The sequence below is a fragment of the Macrosteles quadrilineatus genome, unplaced genomic scaffold (assembly GCF_028750875.1).
Source record: "Macrosteles quadrilineatus isolate MER2022 unplaced genomic scaffold, UCM_ALF_1.0 Scaffold_4__1_contigs__length_99947679, whole genome shotgun sequence".
NCBI lineage: Eukaryota > Metazoa > Arthropoda > Insecta > Hemiptera > Cicadellidae > Macrosteles > Macrosteles quadrilineatus.
In genome coordinates, this window is record NW_026542597.1 from 37,697,870 (window position 1) to 37,724,753 (window position 26,884).

The following is a 26,884-nucleotide window of genomic DNA, read 5'->3' on the forward strand; positions in this document are numbered from 1 at the left end:
TACTGTACTCAAAGCCAGTGTGTGTGAATCGGCCACCAAGCTGTAAACTAGCTGTTCTGAATCATATTCAGTTTTAATTGACTACTCGATTCCCGTACGTAGGACGGGCCAACATCTTGTATATATAAAATCCAATGTATGTTTGTATGTTTGTTTGTTTGTTTGTCCTTTATGGACTCCGAAACCGCTCGACAGATTGTAATGAAACTTTCAGGTATTATTAAGCATTATTCAAGGATGGTTTGTGTGAAGTTTGGTGCAGATCCATCAAAAGGGCTCCGCCCCAGTGGCTTTGGAGTTTCCCATGTTAACCTTAGGAGTACTCATATTTAAATGGAATTAAAAAATCTTAACAGTTGGTTCAACAAAAGAATTTGATTCTGTGATGTTCAATAGCATTACAAATTTAATAGGTTTACCAACAGGGTGCAGGACTATTATTTTTTTTAATTTATGACCACAGCCAATTTGCAACTAAAAGGTGAGTGAGCGTAGCGAACGAACTTCAACCTGGAGGTGAGTTAGCGTAGCGAACAAACTTTAACCAAGACGTGATTGAGCCATGCGCACGAGCTCATCTTGAAAATGAACGAGCATTTGACATAAAACCACATTAGGAGAGGACGACGTCTGTCGGACCAGCTAGTACTTAAATATATTTACTGAATTAAATTTCCAGCTTTTTACTTTACCTTTACCGTAAAGTATAAATATAGTGATGGGGAGGGAGCTAGTCTAGTGGTGGAACGTGATCATTGAGTATAGATGTAACGGTACTAGAGTAGACACTCAATGAGGGCTACAGTTACCTCGTCATTGCTGATGCAGAGTAGCATTAGCAGCCCGAACTACGCCACCTCAGGCGTGTCGGTAAGTCAGTTTTGTTGTTTTTTTTTATATTGCATTTATGCATTTATTGTAGGTTGAGAAATGTCTGTCCACTCGACTTATCTACTCAGTGGCGTGGGACTTTGATCCCAGAGGTCCTGGGGGATCAAATCCCACCGATTCACCAATGGGTTTTATCTTAATGATAATGACGCAACCACTACGTCTAGCCTGAAATAATGTGAAAAACAACCCTGGGGTAGTTTGGTGACCTAAGAAATTCTTTTTTATAGTTGGTGATGTTGAAATTGAAATTTGTTAGTGTTTGTATTTAGGTTCAACATTTAGTTAAAGCAACTTAGAAATTTATGTTATTGTGTAGTATAAATATCCAAAATGTGCACATAGATTTATTGCAACACATTTATTGCAAGATAATAAAGGGTACGTTAAAAACTGAAGCCAGAAGAGGATGGCGAGTGGGTAGTGGCTGTGGATTTAGCTAGAACTTTTCTCTATCTATGACTTTTTAATGATTAGATTATTGACTAACAAAATGTTTCTTTTCTCCAGATGTATAGGACATTGATTGTTTAATACAAGTACATTACATATATAGCCATTAACAATAAAACCAGTTTAAACTTGTTTAGTTTAAGTTAATTGAGGCAAATAAATTCTATAATTTGTTTATCGTTATTTATTTATTTATTTATTTTTTTAGAGGTTGGCGGCCTCTTTTAACCTTGCATTTGCCCGTCCACATAGACTAACCCCCCGTGCAAGGAACGTTTACAGCAAAGCAAGGAGTGAGCCGGTACAGTACAAAGGTGAACTGTACTGATAAATTTTAGTGGCAGTGACCAGGATCCGAACCCACGACATCGCTGCCTTGGGCCCGAAGTCCGCGACGCTACCGACTGAGCCACCGACTCACTAACCACTTAATTAATTATTAATTTGTAACTATTTTCAAGTCCAAATAAATGGTGTTGAGTGGTTTGAATATCTGACATTAAGGTTGATACATAATTTTATTTGTCAGTTATCCAACTACAAGATACAAGATACAAGAACTTTATTGTTAGTAAAATACATAATATGGTACATTAGTATCTCCTAACTCGTCAATTAATCCTAAACATAAATATAATTTAACACAATTTTACTTCTTCACCTTATAACATATTTTAACATTCTATAATTAGTAAATTAAATTCATCTTCAGTCACTAGCCAAAATTCATCTATTGTGAACAAACAGAGCTTGATTAAAACTTTCTTCAACTTCTTTTTAAATAAATTAAGAGGGAAATTTTGAAATTGATTTGGTAGAAGTCTTGGAGCATAAAAAATACTTGCCAATGCTTGTCGCCTTATGTCATGCCTACTGATATGGATGTTACTTTTACCTCTAGTGTTATATGAGTGAATTTGTTCATTTGTTGTTTTAAAGATGTTAGCTTTGAAATATATTAAAACTCGGTAAATGATTATGAAAGGAACGGTAAGAATCTCAAGATTTTTGAAAGTTTCCTCACAAGAATCCCCAAAGCTCAGTCCCGCCATACACCTCAAAGCTTTTTGTTGAATGGCTAGAAGTTTATTTATGTTTGTTTTGGTAGTGTATCCCCATATTTCGATACAGTACGTTAAATTGGAATAAAAAAATGAGTAGTAGATTGTTTTCAAAGTTTCAATAGAACATACTTTACCAAATCTTCTTAATATAAAAACTGACCTTGATAATTTTGTACTAAGGTATTTTACATGATCATTCCAGTTCAGTGAACTGTTTACCATGAGACCCAAGAATTTAGTTTGTGGAACAATATCTATGACCTGATCTTCTTCCACAAAAATTTTAGGGTCAAAACTTAACATTCTGGTTGAAAAATTCCAAAAAGCTGTCTTATCTATATTTACTGATAAACGATTTTCATTAAAATATTGGATTATGCCAGTTGTAAATATATTTGTAGAGATTTCCAAAGTATTTAAGTTTGAATGATTCAAAATTTAAAAAGTGTCATCTGCGTATGTTATAGTTTTGCCAGTGTCGTCACTATTTATGTCATTAACATAAATTAAAAACAATGTTTGACAAGGTGAACTTAATAGCCCTTAACATCAGTTTATATCTTTTCCCATAAGTTTGTGAAATGTTTCTTCTTCATCTGATATTGCAAACAATAACCTGTCAAATTGCAATTGAAATATGGCTCACTTGACCTACCTACTTTACTTGCTACTGTCATATTGACAGAAATCAATAAGTATATGTTCTCCTTAGAAATATAGTTTTCCAACTGAGTTTGAAGGGAGTAAACACGTTAGTGCTTAATTAAACATGGATATCGGTATAGACTGTTTCTTTTTCCGCATCTCTGGCATTGCCCCGCTAGGAACTTATTCTGCGTATTTAAATTCCATTATACCTTTAGGCATGACTTTTTACGTATTACTGAGTACTCTATCAAGCAAATATGTAAATACACTCCAATTCTCTACCGCAGTACTCCCTATAAATGTAGGAGAGCTGCAAATTCTTCTGAGTAACATTTTCAACCCAAGTGGATATCAGTCTATCGTAGAAGACCTGAAGTCCGTGGACAATCAACTAAAAGGTATGGGAATCTCTGTCGCTCACAAACCGAATATGGCTATTGCTCTCATTATTGTGTCCCAGATTGGACGGTTGGTGGTGTATTTGTTCTTGAGTGTGCCTTTTGAGGACATTTTGAGATCATTCGTGTTGAATGTTGTTATGATGGCAAGTTGGTACCAACACATGATCTTCGCACGTATGATCCACAAGAGATTCTCATTGCTGAACGATCAGCTGACCAGGATAGCTGCAACAGCTGACCAGACCTTGCTGCAGATTGTCTAGACTCGGCTGGACTCTGTGTTCCGCGTCCATTCCACGCTCCACGTCATCATCACCGATGTCAACTCACAATTCTGTGTTTACAACTTGGGTTTCATGACATCCAGATTTTTCTTTTCACTGATCTTCTTGTACACTCTCTTACAGGATCCATCAAATATGAAAACCGAATCCAGTCTTTTATATTTGTCTTCTCTAACATGTCGGACAATATTAGTTGCATGCCAAGTAGTTGTATGCCACAACTGTGCTGAAGAAGCCAACAGGACTCCACTGATTGCCCATCGCATGTTGCACAAATCATCGCAGTTTTCTCTGTGGGAGAAAGTCAGTCTATTCTCCCGTCTACATATTGACAACAAGGTTGAATTCACAGTTGGAGAAATATTCTCATTTGATATGAGGGTTATAACAAAGATAGTGGCCAAATTGTTCTCTTGTTTAACCATAGCTATTCAGCTAAAAGATGCGGATCTTTTTACGTCTGTTTCAACTAACAACACTACCAATACAAATGCTTCGCAAATCTGAAGACGGCCATTTAGCTATTAAACCAATGGTTTATTATATCTAGACTTTTAAGGGCATGGGTCCCAACAGGAGGGGGGGGGGACTAAAGGGTGCCAAAACCTCCCCTGAATAAAAAAACAAATTTTATAGTGCACTAAACTTTTTAGGGTCTTAAGTGTGGTCCACACATGCATTTCTTGCCAAGTGTGGTGTTTGTTGATCAAGAAAAGGAACCTTAAGAAAATGATAAGGTGGGTGAGATCAGTGAAGACCAGTGAATTGACAGACATCGATAAGTTTCAGAATTTTACTTTGTGTAAGTATATATTAGGCTTCAATGCTGGGACGTTGGTGTTCACAACTACTGTATACAATCAAAGCCTCTGGGATCAAGCCTTAGATTTAATGGGATTTGTTATTTGCCTGGGATTTAATGCAAGTAGATTATGTCAATAAGGATTGTGTATAAGGAGGGTATAATAATAATCATTCAGATTTGGTCGATCAATAACTAATTTATTTATTCCTGATTGTATTTTTACAAAAATATTTTCTTAAACATGGCAGATTATACAGTGTTTTGTTTAATGAGTAAATACTTTCTTGTAGGCAAAAGTAGGCAAGGTTTGCCGCTAAAATTATTCATTTTTTTATGTTGATGATACTTAATATGGCATAAATTAATATGCCAAATTGTATCTAAATAATATATTAAATATGTCCATATAAAAAGACATGGGATATAATGTAGGCTAGGCCTAACGTATTTAGAGCTTAAAAAATCTCTGTACTTACAAAATGTCATAGAACAATGTGATAATTAAATTGCTAGCTTTAAGCTCTACGAGTTGACTGTAATAAACATTGGGCATGTAAAAAAAACTCATCAAAATCATTAGACCATGTTATCAGTATTTGAGTTATTGATTTTACAGACACAAATGTACCTATATAAATATATAAAAATATTACATATACCTATTTTTGTGATGTAGCAAAAACAGCTATTTTTATAAATGCATTGCGGGTTAAATTAAGTAGCATTTTTAATCCCTATGGGGTCAAACATCACTTTTAGTCCCTAGGGAGTAAAAATCAGCTGCTGTTTGTAAACAGTTGCAGCTTAATTTCAATTGTAGCAATCACTTGGATCGACATTATTTATTGATTGATTTATTGAGTAAGGTTTTAGCTTATTGTTGCATTCTTGTCAATAGTTCAACATATCAATGGTAACACAATTATAATAGATAAAATTATTAAATCACTTACTAAACAGCTGCTTATAATTACATGAAAAGTATTTATGTTTTGTCACTTAATTTGTTCAATAAGCTTGCAATATGGCAAAATACCCCCGCCGCAGCAAACCTGCAGACTAAGCGAATTTCTATTTGCCAGATTGGATTTACACTAAAATGTCTCCTTAAAGATATCACATTTATTCCCTATTTAAATTGAATCAGTTTAACACATACTTAGGTTTGCTGCAACAGGGAGGGTTAAAGTGTTTTTTTATGTAAAATGTTAATAGTTAGTAAGAAATAAAAACATTTTCCAAATTTTGGCAAAATATGTTAATAAATAAGCAAACTACAACAGTTTACTAATCCTCCATAAGAATAACATGGGAATTTTAAATTTACAATTTTTTTGAATTTTCTCCGTAACCATTAGGCGCATTATAACGCTTCAATATACTAAATTATTTGTTTTTTTAAGCTCTACAAAATAGTTTGGAAAGAAATTGAAAAAATTTAAGTTTTTTGGGTCAAAAATGGGAAAAACCCATTTTTACCCCATAAAAGCCCCCATAAACCCCCTTTCCCATGGTCCGATCATGCTGGTTCGCGAACTCGTTCAAATAAGTGTAGGTTTACACGTTTTTACCAAATTTCATCAAAATCGGATCATTTTTGCTCGAGTTATCGCGCTAACGGACACATATATATATATATATATATAAATATATAAATATATATATATATATATATATGAATTTGAACGGATGGTGTTTTTGGCCTCTAGGGACCTCAAAACGAAAAAAAAATCGGTCCCGGGTGTCTTACCATGAGTACTACGGTAATAGCTTATTCCCTATATGGGAAATTCGCTACAATAAAGATCATCACACAGGCAAAAAGCGTTTTTTCAGCCTTCGCTCATTTTCTGACCTCGGCTTTGCCTCAATCGTAAAACTTGAGCTCGGGTCGAAAAGAGTCACTTTACGCCCTAGGCATGAAATACACTATTTGTCCTCTGGGACCATCAAATAAAATAGTCGGTCCTGGATCTAGGTAGTAGTGCCGGACTCCCACAGGCTAGGACCACCGGCTAAAAAAACCCCTCATCTTTCTAGGACACTACCTGGAACTGTTTAGCACATTACTTAGAGCTAGGTGTTTTTAACTATGCCACTAGGACTTTCATTCTTAGTTTATTCCTAAGGTTAAGGTCCTTAAGGTTCTTAGCCCAAAGTATGGCCTTGGTGAACTTTTCAACATAATTTCAAGTCCCCTCCCCTTGGAGCACAGCTCCAATGATGTTGTCGGGAGTGATGTCGATGTCGATCACAGAAATCAAAGAGGCTCTGAGGACATCCCACTTGCCACAGAAGGTGTTCTCGGCCGTGCCTGCAATGCCGGGACAGTACAGACAGTCCGAGGTGGTGACCCTCCCTATTCTGTGCAAAAAACCCTAACAACCCTATTCTGTGCAAAACAGGCCTGAAAGTACCCGTGACCATACAAAAACTAGGTCATGAAATACCCGACCTCACCATGCTCCCGCTTCACCCATGGTCGGATGCTGGGAATGCGCCTGGCAGACGCCTCGGAGTCACATACACGCTGCTAAACAACGGTGGTGCTCTTCTCTGGCAGCAGTCTCTCTGCCAACTTCAGATCTCCTGTTTTAAATCGCCCGTCTCTTCCTCGCGAGATGGAAGACGGAGATGACACCAGTAATAACCGTGACTGCGGGCTCAGAAATACTGGATGCGGTAAAGCCAATTACACCAAGAAACAACTATCCAGAGCATGGGCCATACCTCAGTACCTTACAAGATTACTGATTGTACACCAGACAACAATAGCCAGCCCATCACTGGCTTCTTCCCAAATGAGACGCATTGTCAATGTGGTGCAATATTTGGCACATACAATATGTTTAACCGTTTAATTTTCTGTACACCTCTGAAAAGTGGCCCAGCAAAGATGACCTTGATTCCAACATTAAGGTGGATGGGCTTAGTTGGCATAAGGGTGCCTGGATTTAGGAAGTACCTTGAAGACCATTGTCTGATGATCGCTTTCATAGTAGTTTTTGGAGACTCACCAGTCCGTGATCCGGTGGAGCTATGACAGAGAGATGTCAGGGATCTTCACTCCATAATTCAGGCGACGGAAGGTGGAATCACCCGTTTTTAGGATCTGGAGACCTAACTACCATCTCTGTAACATACCGCCCAAGGGTGTATTTTTTAAGTAAACCCCATTCCACCACCCTATTGTTGAACAAACGCAAACAATCACCCCACCATTGATGTTCAGGATCTAAAAGATCCCCAAAAAAATTTAAGTCACCAAATGTCATTTGTAATGTGTAAGTATTATCTAAGTTGAAAATATAAATGCATGTGTTGTATTGAATGACGTTGCCTATTACTGTCATAAGTTGTCATTATTAAATTCTTATTAAGCCTTATTAAGAATCCCCCAGATAGTCGCCATGCCGAAAATATCAGGGAACCACTGGGGAGAGCGTGGGGGCTGATACTGCTCACCTCACATACTGTCTTCCAATACACAAGCTATCACTTACTGAAAGAAAACCATCCTATTAAGGAGCTATAAATACTTTAACCTCCTTATAGAACAACTTAAACAACAGAATATAATTCATCCACTTTCAAGAAAAAACTCACAGACTGGCTGCTAGAGAGACCCTTCTACACTGAAAAAGAATTCATCTCACAACCTTAAAATATGAAATGTTAATGTGACCCACCTGTAAATACAAGGCTGTACTATTCTGTACGAATAATTAAATAAAGAATATTGTCTATTTCTATTGTCTATTGTCAGCAGTAAAATATCAGTGCCTTGCTCGGTTGTGAAATGGTACAGCAGACCGTCAGCTGTCTTGCTCCTTTGTATGTTAAGCTGAAGGGCACAGATCATTTCTTGGTGGATTGGCGAACCTTCTGCAGTGTTTGCTTATAAGGCCCTCAATGGCTTGATCCCGCAGCGTGCTTGATGGTGTTGTCAAGCCGGTGTCTATGCAAAGGAGATTCAGTGGAGTTGAACACATTGGCCTTGTGATCGACCACCGCACTTGAAGCACATTTTGCTTCTGGCAGGAACTGTGCAGCTATGTGAAAAAAAACAGGCATTTTAAACACCTCGAGGCTACGAGCTTCTTGTGGACTCAACATCTCACCCATCTGAAGCTTAGGTCTCCTTCAGCTATGAGTTTTTCCCCATCTCTATCTCCCAACGTCAGTATTGCCATCTTCTGCCCTTGAGAGTTGGCCTACGAGACAAAGATCTTCATTTCAGGGGATTTGCCAAGGACAGACTTGGCTGCAGTGGAGACCTCTTCCTCGGTCCTCGGTCCCTCACTTCCAACGTCGACTTCGGCTCGAGAACTCGGACTGAGGTGTTTGCGCCTCAATGAAAGTTAGCATTGAAATCTGCCTTTGTATCAAAGGAATGGCCAAGCTCTACTAACAGATCTACAACTCTGGTTTTCCTGAGCGCTTTGATGGCTCATTCTTTTTGGGCTTACCCTTTTAATGGATCTCGCCAAGCACGTCAGCGTAGGTCTTTGCGCTTGTTGGCTTAATGAGAAGAGCATCAGGGTGTTGATTAGAGGCTCTCTTCTTCTTGGGCTTCTTTGCCATCTCGTCAACAGGCCGGACCATAGACTGCTGAGGAGGGTTCTTCTGCCTGCCCTTTCAATTTCTTTATTCATTGAGAAGTATACATAATACAGCATTTGAATGGTGTAAAAGATTACAATCATTAAAAAATAAAATACCTTGCGCTTCACAACTCACTGTCACACAAACTCCTGGTTTGTTTTCATCGACCTTCTTCTTATTCTCATTATCAGGCTCATAGAGCTGGCTGCAGTTGAGGACTGAGATGTCAATTGTGGTAGCGTGGTCTACATAGACGAAGTGACGAGCATTCTTGCACGACTTCCAGGACTTGCGGAGGAGGCGAATGTCGTTAAGATAGTACTCTAGCTTGGTAATCACAGTCTTAACGTCCTGGCTTAGGTTCTTCTGTCTATGTGTCACTGACATCATTCAACTGAGGGTGTCAAAACACAACTTCAGGAGATCCTTCTCCTACAGCCTGGCTAGTGTGATTACCGATTCGTACGACAAAGCCATTTTATGATTGCTCAGCTCTGGTAGAGTTTCTGAGAGCGGCGATGGGTTGGCCCTCAGAGTGAAAAAACGTGCGGGAACGATTTAAACATGAGCTCCTCCTGAAAGCATCAAAATCCATGCCGGGTGTAATTTAACTCGTGTTTTTAGGTTTTTAGGTAGGGAACCTGGAGTTGTTTCTTGTACAATTGAATCTTGTCATCTGCCATATTTGCATTTAATATTTCCCCTTTATGCTGTGCCCTCGTAAGAATGTCACCCTGGTTCACCATATGCATGGATTTACTCCGCGTCCTGCGCCCCAAAACAAGCAGTGTCCATTGTAGAGCCCTACCAAGACCGCAGCAGGGCCCTATCTGGTCACCATCCGGCACTACTACGGCCAAGGGGATTTTTGCCGGATGATACGGCAACCAGGGCATTGCCGGATCAGCTGATCCGGGCCCCTGTACTGTCCAGCAGCCTGGCATGTGCAAACAAACCACAGTTTTTTATCTTACCTGAACGGACGGAGAGGCAGTTGCAGACAAAGAACACAGAGCTATACATGATGATAGACCAGAGTGATTTGGAAAAACCTGGTCTATTGATTTTAAATAAAAAGTGTTGGTATGGAGGGACAACAGTCTATTCTGATGCCGGACCCGCACAGGAGTCTAGGTATTTCTAGACTAGGTGCGGTAATAGCTTCTTCCCTATAGGACGAAGTTTGCTAAAAACAGCTAGAAATTCATTAACAGACCCCAAGCCGACCTCTGAATTTGTGGATTGAGTAAAGATCTTCTTTTCCTGAATATTTGTGCACTCAGATCGGGAAATGGCAAGCACTGACAATCTCAGATTGGGATTTGCCACAAGGGTATGTGACAAGGCCTTCCGTAAATTAACATCCATTAACACTAGTCGCAATTAGGCATCCAAATGCATCCAAAATAAATCTACCTTTAGCATGTGTAATCATAAATTAAGTATGTAACCTAATACAATCAAATACATAACAAAAGAATAGTTTAAATAAATAAACAGGAAGCACAATCTAGATTGATTCAAGTATAGATTATATTAAAATCATAATGTTTTATCAGAGAACAGATATCTTGGTACATACACTTTCAAGGGCACCCATACTCAGGCCTTAGTTTTAGGGATAGGGAGAATTAAATGCATTATATATGTAGAAAATCATATTTTGTCAACATATTATCCAATAGTTTGGTAAATAACTTCTCCAACATTGTTGAAAAGAGAGTATTTTTAGGGTCATTTAGACTATGTATCTTTTCCTAAAGTATAAAATATCAAAATCTATATAATTATTTAATACGATATATATGACAGAAAGTTTAGTATGAGGGTATTAGTAGTTCTTTGGTAACAATTAAAGGTCTTTTGTTGTTAAAATGCAATGACACAAACCCATAAACTCAAACAGACAGCAAAGTAAAAAAATTAAATTTTATTAAAAAATCATATTAAACTAACTTATATTAAAAATGTATTAAATAAATTAAATTTTTAAAAACTATTGTTAAATTTAAATTCACCCAATTATAAAGCAATTTGTCGCTGGTTTAATCAGTTTTGTGACACAGTAAGTGTTTTAAAAGGACATTAACCTGGCCAGCCAAAAACAAGTGACCAAAAGTCAAAGAAATCCGACAATCCTGCATCAGAAACCCAAAAAAATCAATAGCTATGTCCACACTCGTGCGCTTTTGTGTGCACCTAGCACATGCCTCTTAACGCATGCCTTGACACAGGTAGATGCAAGTGACGCATGTGAAGGCATGCCCGAGATGAGTCGGAAGGTGCTCCATTCCATAGCGCACAGCGTAGTGCAAGACGATCCACCAGCCTTGGTTTTCTGTGCGTTTCAACTTGCAACTACTTAACATTTTTTACAAGTCGTCCGCGTTGTAGTTGTTTGAAGCAACATGAATATCTAACAAACCTCAGAATTCATAGAAGATTATCACTCTCACGTATGTTTGTGGGACATGCGGAGTAATCCGATAAAATGGATAAATTTATAATTAAAATAAATTTAACTAAAATAAATTAAATTAATTGAAATTAAAATAGTAATTAAAATAAAATAAGAACATTTTTTGAGTTCAATAGTACTGTACTTCTTCATCCACATTGTCCGCCATTATTTCTTACGTTTTGGACTTTTCCTAACACTAAATATGCCTCACCGTCCCTCCTATGGTGTTTTTTGCTACGGATAGTTAGTTTTACCAAGTGATTGGACTCGCTCCTCAAGGAAGATGCTCAGTATTCATGTATTCTGTATTTCTGCTGGCTTTATGTTGTGGTTGTATATAATTGGGGCTTTGAATATGTTTACGGCTGTGTACTACAGTTAGGAAGAATTATTCCACAGTTTCTTGAGCAAATTCAGCTTCAATCTTCGCACAGATGATCCAAAAGAGATTCTCATTGTTGAATATTCAGCTGACCAGGATAGCTGCAACAGCTGACCAGACCATGTTACAGATTGTCTAGACTCGGCTGGACTCTGTGTTCCGTGTCCATTCCACGCTCCACGTCATCATCACCGATGTCAACTCACACTTCTGTGTTTATATCTTGGGTTTCATGACATCCAGATTTTCCATTTTATTTTATTACTTGTATAGTCTTATAGAGAATCCATTGAAAGCAGACAGGAACAAAGAATGTTTATTCTTGTTATCCCTCACATTCCAGGGTGCAGGTACGAGGGCGCGGTTCAGATGGTAGCAGAGCGAGGCATGTCAGACGCAACTTTGAAAAAAACTAGTTTGCTCACAGGAAAAAAAGTTTGACCAATCCTTCCTGTGATGTTGATGTTAAAGTTATGGGCAATAATTTGAAAGTTTGTTCAAGTACAGTAAGGTCAAAATCAAAGTTAAAGTCCTTAAATGTTTCTGTTGCGTTCCCTTCTGGGAGTGTTGGTCCTGTGACTGAGCCTCTGCTGCGGGGGATTGCGGGCCTTGCTTCCATGGGAGTGAAAGCGAATTTGCCCACGTCTCAACATCTTCATAGGTTCCACGGTGCAGAAGGCCTTAATGGATTCTGGGTCAGCCCGTTGCCTCATTTCCTTGTTCCTTTTTCGGAAAACTAAAATCGTCTGGGCTAATCAAGCAAGTTGAGAAAAAAACCCCTATCTACTGGACCGCGTCAAATTCACCCCTTCCAATTATCTATGAAGCCCGTTTCAAGTTCAAAATTGAACATTTTTCTTGTGTTTGGAGTTTTTGGGTGGCAAAAGGACGTTTGTTCTCCTGTCATATTGGGAGCGGATTTTATCAAGCACACTGGTCTAATTTTGGATTTAGGCAGAGGTCAGTGTTTTTTCCGATTTGCGAGACGGGTATTAGTTTCTTTTGCTGATGAAATTGGTGGTGGCGCTGCGGTGGTCGAGCCTGAGATACCCAGCAAGCCAACAATTGATCCGTTAGGGCATCTGACTCCTTGTGAGGCTGAAGCAATCAGAACCTTGTGTTCTCGTTTTCCTGGGGTGCTGACACCAAAACTCGGAGTCACCAACTTGTTAGAGTATGAGATTCGTCTGACAGACACCCGTCCCGCACCGTTCTCATACATACAAATTAGCTCCACCCAAAATGGAAACACTTAGAAAAATCATTGACGAACTTCTGTAAAATGGTGTCATTGAACCTTCCTGTTCTAGCTACGCAAGTCCAGCATTTCTCGTTCCAAAGCCCAATGGCAAGTCCCGAATGGTCCTGGACTATTGCAAGTTGAATGTGCAAATTGAAATCGGCTCTATACCTCACCCCGATTTGCATTCTGCGTTTGATTGGTTCGGTAAGGCCAAGTATTTTTCTGTTTTCGATCTGAATCAGGCCTATCATCAGATTCCCTAAAACCTGAGTCTCGACCTCTCACTGCTTTCTGAGTCCCGTGGAATTTGTATCAGTTCACAAGAGTTCCGATAGGTCTTACTGTGGGGGCCCAGACTCTCACCAGACTCCTTGATTCCATCTTTCATGACGTCAAGTTCAAATTTGTGTTCAATTATCTCCACGATCTCTTGGTGTACAGTGAGAGTTTCGAAGACCACCTGATTCATCTAGAAGAAGTCATAAGTAGATTGAATAGGGCTGGCCTTACCGTGAATCCTGACAAGGTTAGTTTTGCAAAGCCGGAAATTTTGTTCCTTGGTCCTTGTAGAGGCTTCTGCATCGACCCCGCTAGATCGCAGGCTATCAGGGAGTTTCCTCCTCCCAGATGTCAAGGGTATTGCCAGGTTCATCGGCATGGTAGGTTTTTACCGACGCTTTATCCCCAATGTTGCTACATGTTGACATCAAGGTTGAGTTGACAGTTTGCGGAATCTTCTCTTTAATATGAGTCTTGTCACGAAAGTGGCTGCTTATTTGTTGATTGCAATTCAGCTCAAAGATGGGCCACCCCTGAGGAAGCTCGAAACAAAAAGACTAGAAAGAAAGAAAGTACTTCAGAGGTGGTACCATTCAAGGAAGGGGAGACCACCAGCCCAGATAAGCAGGTACCCAAAGGAATTAGAATTGGCATTTTAAATATCAACTGTCCCGAGGTTCTACTGACCAGTGAGTAAATAAAAGCTCTTCAGGAGTCTGTTTTGACACTCGCGAAGCCCCAGAAGAAGGAGTCTGTCCAAAATTAATGCTGTTCACACAGGCAGGGCTACAAGGCATGCACGACTGGGTGGATTGAAAATATGTGAAGAGGGAAGTAATACTGGGAGGTATTTCTGGGAGTGTCTGAGTGAGGGATCCCAAGTGTATGACCTAACACATCCTGGGGGCATTGCACAAGTAGAATGAGGATCTATCGGGATGGAAACCCATCCCTGAATAGAACCGATGAAGGGAAGACAGTGATGCTGGTTCTGTCAATAAACCTGACTGAATAAATAGTCCTTGGACCCAAAGGCCTACGGGGTCACTCCTGAAACTGAAGGGCCAGAACACAGAGGAAGGAGCTAGCCAAGCCGCTCCAGTAACTCTGCCCAAGTCCTCCACCAACACATCCAGATCGGAAGGGATGCTGAAGAAAACCTCTAGCAGCCCAACTACCAACTTCCCCCCTGGAGCTAAGGGCGGAAGTGTCATCCTCATGCTTATCCGATAGGTCAGGGCCAGAAGAGGACTGGTGAAGCAAGTAATTGAGGATGAAAGCTCCTAAATAGGGGTGCATGCCCCTAAAAGATGCATTAAAAATAAGATCCTGTATGGGAAAGGGAAAGGAGAGGCTAAGGCGCCCAAAAGCGACAAGGAGGGAGAACACCATTTGAGGGGTCAAGGTACCTTGAGGGGACAAGGGAACCACATCCTATTTTTCCTAATTTTGCAGCTACAGATTTTTCTCGCAAATGACTTTCCCACAACAGTTTTGTAGTTAGTAATATTCCCAAATACTTATATTGATTTACAACCTCTTATTCGTTTCCCTTTATAAAACCACTTATCTCTGCCACGTAACCTCTACTGTAGGGTACCTATATTCTGTACTTAAACTAAAACAACTTAATTCAAATGAAATTCCTGTCTGGAAATGGTGCCTACAATTTCAAAACAACATCAAATCACACCGAAGAGCTCCTTCGTTCATTCCAATGAGAAATTTTCCCTTAACCAAATTTTCTCTACAGACCAGGCCTTGCTCCGAGTGCCTTTTCACTTGTTTTCTTGTTAAAAAAGGCTTAGCAGCACTTTGGTTAAGACTAGGAGCTCCAATTGCGTGATACTGGGTGGCTGGATGAGCTCATGGGCGGCGGAATTCTACAACAAAGGAATTTCGCAGCTCGTCCGGGACCACTTTGATAATAATCTTCTTCAGAATCTTCTTTCCCTCTTTATAAGCAATTAAATATTAAATCTATTCAACATCTTTTTATTTATCTTATCCTATCCTATTCCTATACTCTAATATGAGAAATGTTTGCTTGTATGTAAGTATGTATTATGCTTGCTTGCTTGCACAAAGATCTCAAAAACGGCTCCGACGATTTTCTTCAAATGTTGTCAATAGTTTATTCCTGGCCTAAAAACGAGTTTACTGCAGTTAGAACTGCCAACAAAAATCTAATTACGTAGAAAAATGAATCTGAAAGTCACATTTTTTAACATTAGTCTTATGGGTTGCTAAGTAACCATCTTGGCTGAATTAAATAACAGGGAAAAAGTAAACAAAAGACTTGTAAGTTGTCTATCCACAGTATACTAGCAAGTGGTGAAGGAAGTAGTAAAGGCGAGCAGTCTGGAGTGTGGGAACTGTTTATGACGATTAGATTACGGTATCTGCAATCCAAAAATGCTATGGGAAGGGAGGGAAACAGGTCCGCAACCTAGGAAGTGGTGAAGGAAGTAGTAAAGGCGAGCAGTCCGGAGTGTGGGAACTGTTTATGACGATTAGATTAGGGTATCTGCATTCCTAAAATGCAATGGGAAGGGAGGGAAATAGGTCCGCGACGTAGGAAGTGGTGAAGGAAATAGTAAATGCGAGCAGTCTGGAGTGTGGGAACTGTTTATGACGATTATATTAAGGTATTGCTATGGGAAGGGAAGGAAACAGGTCCGCGACGTAGGAAGTGATGAAGGAAGTCGTAAAGGCGAGCAGTCCGGAGTGTGGGAACTGTTTATGTAAATTAGATTATGGTATCTGCAATCCAAAAATGCTATGGGAAGAGAGGGAAACAGGTCCGCGACGTAGGAAGTGGTGAATGAAGTAGTAAATGCGAGCAGTACGGAGTGTAGGAACTGTTTATGACGATTACATTAAGTTATCTGCAATCCTAAAATGCTATGGGAAGGGAGGAAAACAGGTCCAAGACTTAGGAAGTTGTGAAGGAAGTAGTCAAGGTGAGCTATCTGGAGTGTGGGAACCGTTTATAACGATTATATTAAGGTATCTGCAATCCTAAAATACTATGGGATGGGAGGGAAACAGGTCCACGACTTAGGAAGGGGTGGTAGTAAGTAGAAAAGTCGAGCAGTGTGGAGTGTGGGAACTTAAAACAGTTTGTAGCAGTTAGAATAATGTATCTGCAATACTGAAATGCTATGAGAAGGGATGGAAACATGTCCACGACATGGGAAATGGTGAATATTCTTATCTAAAAAATCCTTTCGGGCTCCACCTCATTGGCTCTGTGGTTCCCCATGTTAACCCTATGAGTATTCATATTTGAAGGGAATAAAAGAATTTAGTCAGCTGTTTCAACTTAAAAAGTTGGTTCTATGGTATGCAAAAGCATTAAAAGTGATCAGATTTACCAACAGGGTGCAGCACTATTACTTGTTTTGCATTTGTAAAAACAGCTAATCTATATATTAATACGCAAGCAGTTTTCTTTTCACAGTCATAACTCAATAACGGCTTGATGGATTTTAAAGTTTGAGGTGTCAAATTAAAGGTATTTTCACGTAGATGTGCAAATACGTCTCAGAATATACGTCTTAGAAAGGGCACCACTTAAGTACACTTAAGGGCTAAAGTTTGGAAGGCTATATCTGTTGACATTTGATCAAACTCATTTCCCTTTATTTACAAATAACATATATGGACGTAGTTTGAAATAGTTTTTAATTTTAACCACAAATTGCAGGACTTAAAACTTCCAGAGCAAAGCTGGAATTTATATTTTGTTTCAATCTGTTAACTAAGTCTGGTTCATAATGAAGAGTTTCCTATCAATACTAGACAACAAAGTGTTTAAGAATAAATATTTAATTCTTTTTGTCTATGGTTAAATTGATTTACACCTTACATCATATTTTACTGATTATCGTAGTTACAGTTCGATGTGATGAAGTGAATGTTTAAAAGTGATTATTCACAGGGCAGTTATCCGTAACCTCTCCGTGACCTCTTCATTACCATTGTTAAAAATATTATAGACAGACAAGACAAAAATGATAGACTTGACCAAAAATGAGTATTTATTTGGACTGTTTACAAAATCATAATAATTAATAAAACATATTTTATAGTCCAGTGCAATTAGGTTATGACCCAGACAAAATTGATAACAGGCTGAAAATTGGTGGAAATGTTCAAAACAATGTCCTAAGTGGCCCACACAAAGTCCCAAGAAATCCCAGTTGGGGAACGGCCGCCATCTTGAAAAAACTTCCGCCATCTTGGAAATTTAGATTTCTTGCTATATCTTTTGAAGTAAATGTCCGAAAGACCTTATTTATGTCTCAAATTAAACGTTTTGGACTTATGTATGAGGATAATATATAATTAAAGAGTTTATTATGTTCTAAGCATTCATTTTATTTATATTAACCTAAAAAATATCTATAATAATGATATAGATACGGTTATGTCCCCCCTTTTATACGAATTGTGGATATTTATAGTCATGCACGGTAGATGCGATGCTCCCTGGTGTGGATTAACGTCCGCACTAGTGAGTACTACGACTATCCGCAGTACTATCCTAATAATTAGACCAATTCGTTAATTACAAGGAAAAAATGTGGTTCGGATTCCACTATAAACTGTAGGTCCCTTAATTGCCATTTGCTGTATGGGATATTAATTAACATCTGTGTCTAAGGAACATGTCGGCCTTAGTCACTAACAAGACCACAAGATCGCGCCACTCATCCTACTCATCCTTCACTCATGTTTGGGTAAAATACGCTCATAGGGGCGTTTCCATCTTAAATAATTAATATAAATATACAAAATAAGCTTTTTCTATTTTTTTCGTAATGGACTTGTTTAAGCCATTAACCCTATTGCAATTTCTTGCACCCCACAATGCTTAGTCTTTGGAATTGGTTAAATATAAATATAATATCCAATTAACGATGATAAAGCTTTAAAGAGGAGACAACTAATATAGCTCATGCAATAGGTAATATTGCTGCAGCTATAGACCACGATTTTCATATTGCCCCTGCTGCTCGAGCTTCACAGACGGTATGGCTCGAAGTTGCCGTTAGACATTCTATCGTAGCTTGGAGTTTGCTCGACATACAAGAAGGTCGTCAATTATGAGACTTCGATAGCTGATAATGTCTTACCTTCAATAAATTACGGAACTTACGTTCAGTATGTTTTCAACAACGCGGATTACAACTTTAAAACACTTGATGGACATGGAACTCTTCACGCCATTGGTGGATATCACCAGTCGAAATGTGTCAATGCAAATGCTCCTGTACCACGATCTACAATCCCAAAAGCAAAAAGTGTCCTTCTATCTCATGGCTTTCAGCCATTGACACCTTACCAACGTCTGCCTAAGCCTGGGACATCTTTCGTAGTGTTGGGAGTTGTCAGTATATCCCTTTCCAAACCAAAAATAGTTGTAGATGCTTGTCTTGCTGACACCCTATGGCTCATTAACTACCAACTGAGTAACAAACCAAGTCCAGGTTGGAATGGATTCATGGAAACAGTACAACAACCCTTATGGTCTTAATTGCACCACGATGCATGGATGTATTGATGCATGGAGGGTTTGCTATTTCATCTTTAACCAAAATGGTAGCCCGTCAAACATTATGGAAAATCAGTAGTAATATTGGTTCGTAATTGTAATGGCTACCATTTTGGACAGAGGAGAATACTCAAAGATTTTAAAATCATAAAATGAAACTTCCTGCTAAGGTTGCATGACCACCAAAAGGATTACTCTGTAATATTTACTTAGGAACAAATTAGAGGGAGGGAAATTAATTTTTATTGCACAAGAAAATTAATGTAATAGTAATGTCATAGTCATTAAACTTTTGACGGGCTACCATTTTAGATAGAGAAGAGATAGCAAATTCTGGTTTTCACCATTCTTTAAGTTTTTGTAAACACTTCAAGATGAGGTGTCACTTGAATAGGATTTACTTTAATATTTTTGAGTTACCTCCGAAATTCCCCCTTTTGAGGGACACTCAAAAATTTCAAAATTATTAAATGAAACTTCCTACTAAGATTGCAAGACCACCAAAAGGATATTTCTGTATATTTAATAAGAAAAATATTAGAGGGGGTGGTCTTGACTTGTTATTCTCCCCGTATTTAACCAATTCCAAAGACTAAGCATAGTAGGTTGCAAGAAATTTCGAAAGGGTTAATGGCTTTAAGAAGTCTATTAAGAACAAAAGAGAAAAAGCTTTAATTTGTAAATTTATATAATTATTATAGATATATTTTTAGGTTAATAATATAAATAATATTTATGCTTAGAACGTATTAAACTCTTTAATTATATATTACCCTCATACATGAGTTCAAAACGCTTAATTTGGGACATAAATAATGTCTTTGGGACAATTACTTCAAAAGATACTGCAAAAAATCTAAATTTCCAAGATGGCGGAAGTTTTTTCAAGATGGCGGCCGTTCCCCAACTGGGATTTCTTGGGACTTTGTGTGGGCCACTCAGGACATTGTTATGAACGTTTCCACCAATTTTCAGCCTGTTATCAATTTTGTCCGGGTCAAGGTCATTTTTTGTCTAATTGCACTGGACTATTAGTTAAATAAGAAAGAAGACAGGCATAGATTATTACATTCTCTCCCCCCAAGAACTAACCATTTGAAAGTTAGTTTCTTTTACCTTTTCATTAGTTTTTTTTTTGGAGCAATAGTCATTTTTGGCCGAGGCTTGCGAAGGCTAACTTTGGCACTCACTAGTTCTTTAGTGATTTTCACTTTGAGCATACATTTTCTCCTTTGTTGTTTGATTTCTTTGAATATTTCAGAATACTTCTAATTCCTCTGGTTATCACTGCTGGACTTGTTGTGGTACTGTGAGATGTCAAAGCTCTCAAAGTGACATTCTCCTCACAGTGTGGTCTCTGGATATTTTCATAAGTGACAGGTTGGGATTGTCCTCCACGCTGTCTCTTAGCAACTCCGCCATCTGCTCTTCAAGACACCATTGTGGCATCGTAGGTTCATCTGAACGACTTCAGTTGTGTTTAAACAAGGGCATCAGGCATGGGAACTTGCAGCCACACTGAGCACACTCGTTTGTTTGCTTGCCATCGTTAATTCTCCTCACAGTCTCGTCTCTGGAGATTTCCACAGATGACAAGGTGGATATGTCCTCCACGCTGTCTCCTAGCACCACCGCCATTGGCTCTTCAAGACACAATTGTAGCATCATAGGTTCCTCTGAGCGACTACAGCAGGGTTATATTTTGATGGTACCCACTTCCATTCATCAGCTTGTGAAACTTCAAGGATTTCCACAAGTCGGTTAGAAACAAATTGTTTAAAGCTTCTCGGATCAGATTTTATCCAATGTAACACCGTAACAGAATCTGTCCAAAATATTTTTCGGACGATGTTGATGTCTAGGTTGTGTATAATTGTTTTAACAAGCCTACATCCAAGGACAGCAGCTTGTAGTTCCAGTCTTGGTATGGTAGTTGGTTTTAGAGGGGCCACCTTTGCCCTCGACATAACCAACATAGTGTTGTATCCAGTATTCTCGTTAGTATTCTTATGTCTTAGATATCCAACAGCGGAGTACGCTTCTTCACTTGCATCGACAAAGACATGGAGCTCAACCTAATTTATCATAAGGGTTTTGAAATAGCATCTCGGAATGGTAAAATATTGTAGTTGTTTAACTTCTTCCAACCATTCTTGCCATTTCTTAGTAAGTCCTGTTGTTAGTACTTCATCCCATGTTGTTTTTGTTCTCCAAATCTCTTGCACTAATATTCGACCTTTGATTGTAGTAGGGGTGACTAGTCCCAAAGGATCGAAGATAGACATCGCAGCCTTCAAAACCTCACGTTTAGTTGGATAACTTGATTCCATTTTTTGCAACTTTTCTGCATTGAGATGAAATACGAAATTGTCGCTTTCTGAATCCCACCACATTCCGAGAACTTGTTCAGTGGGAAGATTGCTATCATGCTTTAATTGCTTAGTTGAATTTGATTTCAGTTCTTCAGGAATTCCAGACAAAACATCTTTGGAATTTGATAGCCAATTGCAAATTTGAAATCCACCTGATTTGTGAATTTCCATTATTTCTTTCACTCGAGTCTTTGCTTCTTCCTCAGAATTGACAGAGTCTAATAAATCATCCATGTATTCCTTAGTAAGAATTGATTTAGAAGCTTCAGGGTAGATGGATGAGAAACTTTTGGCATTTTCGTTCACTACATATAAAGCAGTGCTTGGAGAACAGGTCGACCCAAATGTCATCACCTCCATTACATACGAATCTGGAGGATCATTCGTGTTTTGCCTCCACAAAAATCTCTGTGAATCTACATCTTCTTTCCTTATGCGTACCTGATGGAACATTTCCTTAATATCACCAGCGACGGCAAATTTTTCCAGACGAAATTTTACAAGAACAGCTGGTAATGGATTCAAAAGGTCAGGTCCACTAAGAAGAGCGTCATTAAATGATACACCGTTTGACTTTGCAGCTGCGTCAAAGACCAATCTTAATTTGTTGGGCTTATTGGGGTTTACAATTCCGAAATGAGGTAGATAATAAGTATGATCATTTAAAATACTTCCTCATCTTCACTTAGTTTTCGAATATACCCTTTTTCCTTGTAGTCGGCAATCTTCCTTGTGTATTCGTCTTTAAAGGAAGGATCCTTTGCCATCTTCCCTTCAATGTGTTTTAGTCTTTTCAGAGCTTTATCGTAACTCGAGGGATATTTAAAATCATCTGATTTCCACAACAAGCCAGATTCATAACGTTCTCCGATTTTCCTCGTTGTTTTTTCCAAGATTGACATTGCACGTTCGTCTTCTACCGATTTTATTGATTTGTTTTCTACTGGAGATGCACCGTAGTTGTCAATTTCAAAGGAACTTTTCACCAAATCATGTAATCTGTCGTGATCAAAGGACAATAAGGTGAAATCGTCAACACGTCCAGCAAATTCTGGACACTTGCCATGCATTGACCACCCTAGGTAGCTCCATGACAGTACGGGAGCATTTGGCGGACCTTCGATAACTTTTCTGGTCAATAACAAGTCACAGTTATCTTGACCTATCAAAATGGTAGGTTTGGCATGAGATGTTGGTAAAGGTTGATCGATTGACTTTAAATGAGGCAATCTCTCACGAAGCTTTACTGAGTCAATCGACTGTTGGGGTAAATCTAGAGGTGATTGAGTTCTTACATTATTTAATGTGAAAACTTCATCTTCATAGAGCCCTTTTATTTTAAGTTCAACTCGTCTGGACGTTGGGTCAAAATGTTTAGTTGCATTTGACCAACAAGTGGTAAGGGGTTCAATGCTACCACTGATGCCTAATTTATCGGCAGTAGTCGAATCTAGCAGAGATATGGTTGAACCGTCATCTAAAAGTGCATATGTGTCGATCTGACAGCTTGGACCATATAACGTTACTGGACACGTTCTTAGTAAAACACGGTTATTTACCGAGTGATTGCTTATAATTTCTTCTTTCGATTTACCTTCCTGTCTGAAAGTGTTCTGTACTCGATCCCGGCTGATTTCTTGGGCATTTTTAGGGGCACTGTCAGTATGCAGAAGGTGATGGTGGTATAGTTTGCACCCATTGATTCCACAAGGTTTCTTTAACTTACAAAATTTGATGTGGTGACGACGGAAGCAGAAGAAACACAGTTTTTTCTCAATTATCATCTTCCACCATTGCGAGACTTCTGCTTTTCTGAAAAGCTTACATTTATCAGTTTCATGACTCTCCGAGCAAAACATGCAAACGTTTTAATAGGGTGAATTAGTCAAAACTGGTTTAGGGTCACTTCTCTTCCGCGTTGTCTCCTCAGGTGGACGAAAATAAATACTCATAATGGAACACTGGTTTTCAAGCCAGTTACAGAATACTTTCAGGTCAGTAGGTGTATCTAAATGCATGCTATTTACATTTTCAGCCCACCTGTACTTCAGAGTATAGGGGAGCTTACTTAAAAGTTCATTCAACAAGAGAGGATTTATTAAGTACATTTCCAAATCCAACGACTCTGCGGTAGAGGTCAGGTTTAAAAGAGTTGTTGAAAACTCAATAAGGCTGACAGCGTCATCCTCCTTGACTGGTTGGAGCATGCGCGCCTTCTTCAACATTGACTCGACTATAAACTCTGGACGTCCAAAACGCATTTGTAATGTTTTCATTAGACTACTGTACTCAAATTTTTACATGATATAAATAGAGGTTTTACCATTTTAAAGGCATCTCCCTCCAGACAATTTCTTATTCTGTCAAGGTTTTCATCGTCATTAAAAAGGTGTTTAGTCTTATTGTAACAAGAATAGAACATGGGCCATTCGTCAGGTTTCCCGCTGAAGGATGGAAGACGCTGTCGGCAAGAGACAGGTTGGTTGGGGTTAGATAAATTGATAGCTTTTGAAAAGGAGTCTGCTAGTTTATCAATAGCCGTGGACACGATGGCTGACGATGTCAAAGGAACTGACGGTTCCTCATTTAGCCACCTATTGACTTTGACATTAGACAGATTTCCTCCTCAACAGTAGCAATATTGAAGCTTACCTTGTCAGGGTCTTCATTATCTTCCAATTCCAAATGACGACTGCCCAAGACTGAGGCGGACTGACTAGGCCTACTTCCCAAGACTGAAGCAGACTCAAGTTCGGTCCTTACTCTCAGCAGACGCTTCTGACGTTCTAGTTCTCTTGCTTCAGCTTGACGTTGTCGTTCCATTTCCCTCTCCTCTCTTTCTTTTTCTTTAGCCTCGAATTCTCTTTGGCGCTGCATTTATTTTTCTTCCTGCATTTTTTCTAGTTTGTTAATTTCTTCTATTTCTTCTAGTTGCAGTTGATGTAACCGGCGCTTGCTGGATGTTGAAGATGTGATTTTTGTCTTAGTAGGGGGTTTTGGAGGTTGACTATCTCTTTCCATGGGTTCATCATTCTTATCATTTACCATTTCAGGGGAATATCTATTTGGAGGGTGTTTCTCTCTCCCTGACTTTCGAATTGACATATTTCTTGACATGATTTATAAGTCGGGTTTTGGCACCAATGTTAAAAATATTATAGACAGACAAGACAAAAATGATAGACTTGACCAAAAATGTGTATTTATTTGGACTGTTTACAAAATCATAATAATTAATAAAACATATGTTAGTTAAATAAGAAAGAAGACAGGCATAGATTATTACAACCATATTATCATGTAATTTACAATTTGTATCAAAATTCCAATAATTTAACATTTGATGGGTACATAGTGGTAGTATTACCGTTGTGATAGTCCAATCTCGGACAAATGAACGTTAAATGTTTACATTGTAGTGGCTTACATATTTTTAAGCAAGAAAAGACTGACCGAGAAGGTTAAGTTTGTACTCTTTGTTGCCATAAATGAAAGGTTCGTTTACACCTCATTCGTGCAATTCACCACAATAAACTTCGGGTTCTTATTGGAAACTCCCAATCTGAAAATAGGACTGTGAGACTTATAACCAGAAATTATTTGGATAAAGTTCGTCAATTCAGTTCTGCCTTTACCATGGTCAGCTCCAAAGCTCATTAAGATGAGAAAGTTCCACAGGGGATCTACAATTTTAAGATCCGTGACACGTTTTACCACCGAGTGGGTCCTCATCTAATTCCTCAAGAAGGTGATGAGCCTGAATACGCACAGATATAGTGAGTAAGACAATGTCACTAGAACCCAAAGGTGAACTAAGCACAATAAAAAAAAAAAAAATGCAATGAAAAAATATGCGGGAAATAGGGTTACAATGCCAACCCATTTGCAAATCTTTGAAGACTGTGGCAGACATTATGTAGGGACAAGAGCTCCGAGGAGTCAAGTGAGATTCTTATGTACATAATAAGAGACAAAATAAGTGTCCTCCCTCGCTACAATGGTGCTACCTGTGTAGATTTCGCAGCAATTTTTAAAGCTGAAAACAAAGCACCACCTGGCCAAATAAATCGTATAGTTTTTTAAAACACTAATAATGTTAAACACGTATCCATTATAGATCTGTCGTTAGATCCACTTGCTTACCCTCTTATGTTCCCAACCGGGGACTTGGGTTGGGGCCCCTAATTTAAATACGCCTAAAACAGAACACATCAAAGAAATAATTTAACAATGCTAGAATAAGAGTAGCAATGGTTGGCGTCAAGAGAGGAATTGAGCTACATTAAGTCAAAAGCTCACTTTACAGTATGTGGTTGACATCTACGTGCTCATAGAGTGCACCCACCTACTATACATAAGAGATAACCAAAGCAGTATGAGAGTGAATGTAAATTTAAATATTGTAGATTGATTTTATATTTTTTTACATCATAATATTTGTTTATTTCTATAATCAGTCATATAAATTATTTTAGAGTGACTCTTTGATTAAGGTCTTGCTGTTTATGTTTTTTTTTTGTTTATTTTTTTATACAAGTTTCAGTTTTGCTTGATTTCAAGCAACAGGTTATCTAGTTTATATATTAATACGCAAGCAGTTATCTTTTCACAGTCATAACTCGATAACGGCTTGACGGATTTTAACGTTTAGGTGTCAAATTAAAGGTATTTTCACGTAGATGTGCAAATACGACTCAGAATATTAAGAAAGGGCACCACTTAAGTACACTTAAGGGCTAAAGTTTGGAAGGTGGTGCTATCTGTTGACATTTGATCAAACTCATTTCCCTTTGTTTACAAATAACATATGGACGTACAGTAGTTTGGAATAGTTTTTAAGGTTAACCACAGACTCGAGGACTTAAAACTTCCAGAGCAAACCTGGAATTTATATTTTGTTTCAATTTGTTAACTAAGTCTGGTTCATATAATGAAGAGTTTAAGAATAAATATTTAATAAATATTTAATTCTTTTTGTCTATGGTTAAATTGATTTACCTTACATCGTATTTTACTGATTATCATGTAGTTACAGTTCGATGTGATGAAGTTATTCGCATCATGTAATTTACAATGTGTATAAAAATTCCAATTCCTTTATAGCGTTTTCTGTTGTTTGGTTAAATTCCTTATTTCATTTCAATCTAAAATCAAATGCCGCCAGTACGACGAAGAACTGTGAGTGGCTGGAGGGAACGCGAACATGACAGTTTGCATCAACCTCTCAATTGAACATTTGATGGGTACATAGTGGTAGTACCACCGTTGTGATAGTCCAATCTCGGACAAATGAATGTTAAATGTTTACATTGTAGTGGCTTACATATTTTTAAGCAAGAAAAGACTGGCCTAGATAGTTAAGTTTTTACTCTTTGTTGCCATTAATGAAAAGTTCGTTTACCTCATTTGTGCAATTCACCATACCTTCAGGTTCTT

General features: G+C 38.4%; 2 protein-coding genes across 7 annotated transcripts in view; both read right to left on the reverse strand.

The window, feature by feature from the left end:
- Positions 1 to 26,884, reverse strand: part of LOC128993476 (ecdysone-induced protein 74EF) — a 372,841-nt gene that overhangs the window by 164,046 nt on the left and 181,911 nt on the right. The gene's annotated exons all lie outside the window — the stretch shown is intronic.
- On the reverse strand, positions 20,547 to 24,325 carry LOC128992856 (uncharacterized). The gene is made up of 5 exons (XM_054416599.1): positions 24,101 to 24,325; positions 23,555 to 23,664; positions 23,043 to 23,260; positions 21,225 to 22,029; positions 20,547 to 20,760 (listed from the first exon to the last, which is right to left on the reverse strand). The coding sequence occupies exons 1-5, from the start codon at positions 24,323 to 24,325 to the stop codon at positions 20,547 to 20,549; spliced, it is 1,572 nt and encodes a 523-aa protein (XP_054272574.1).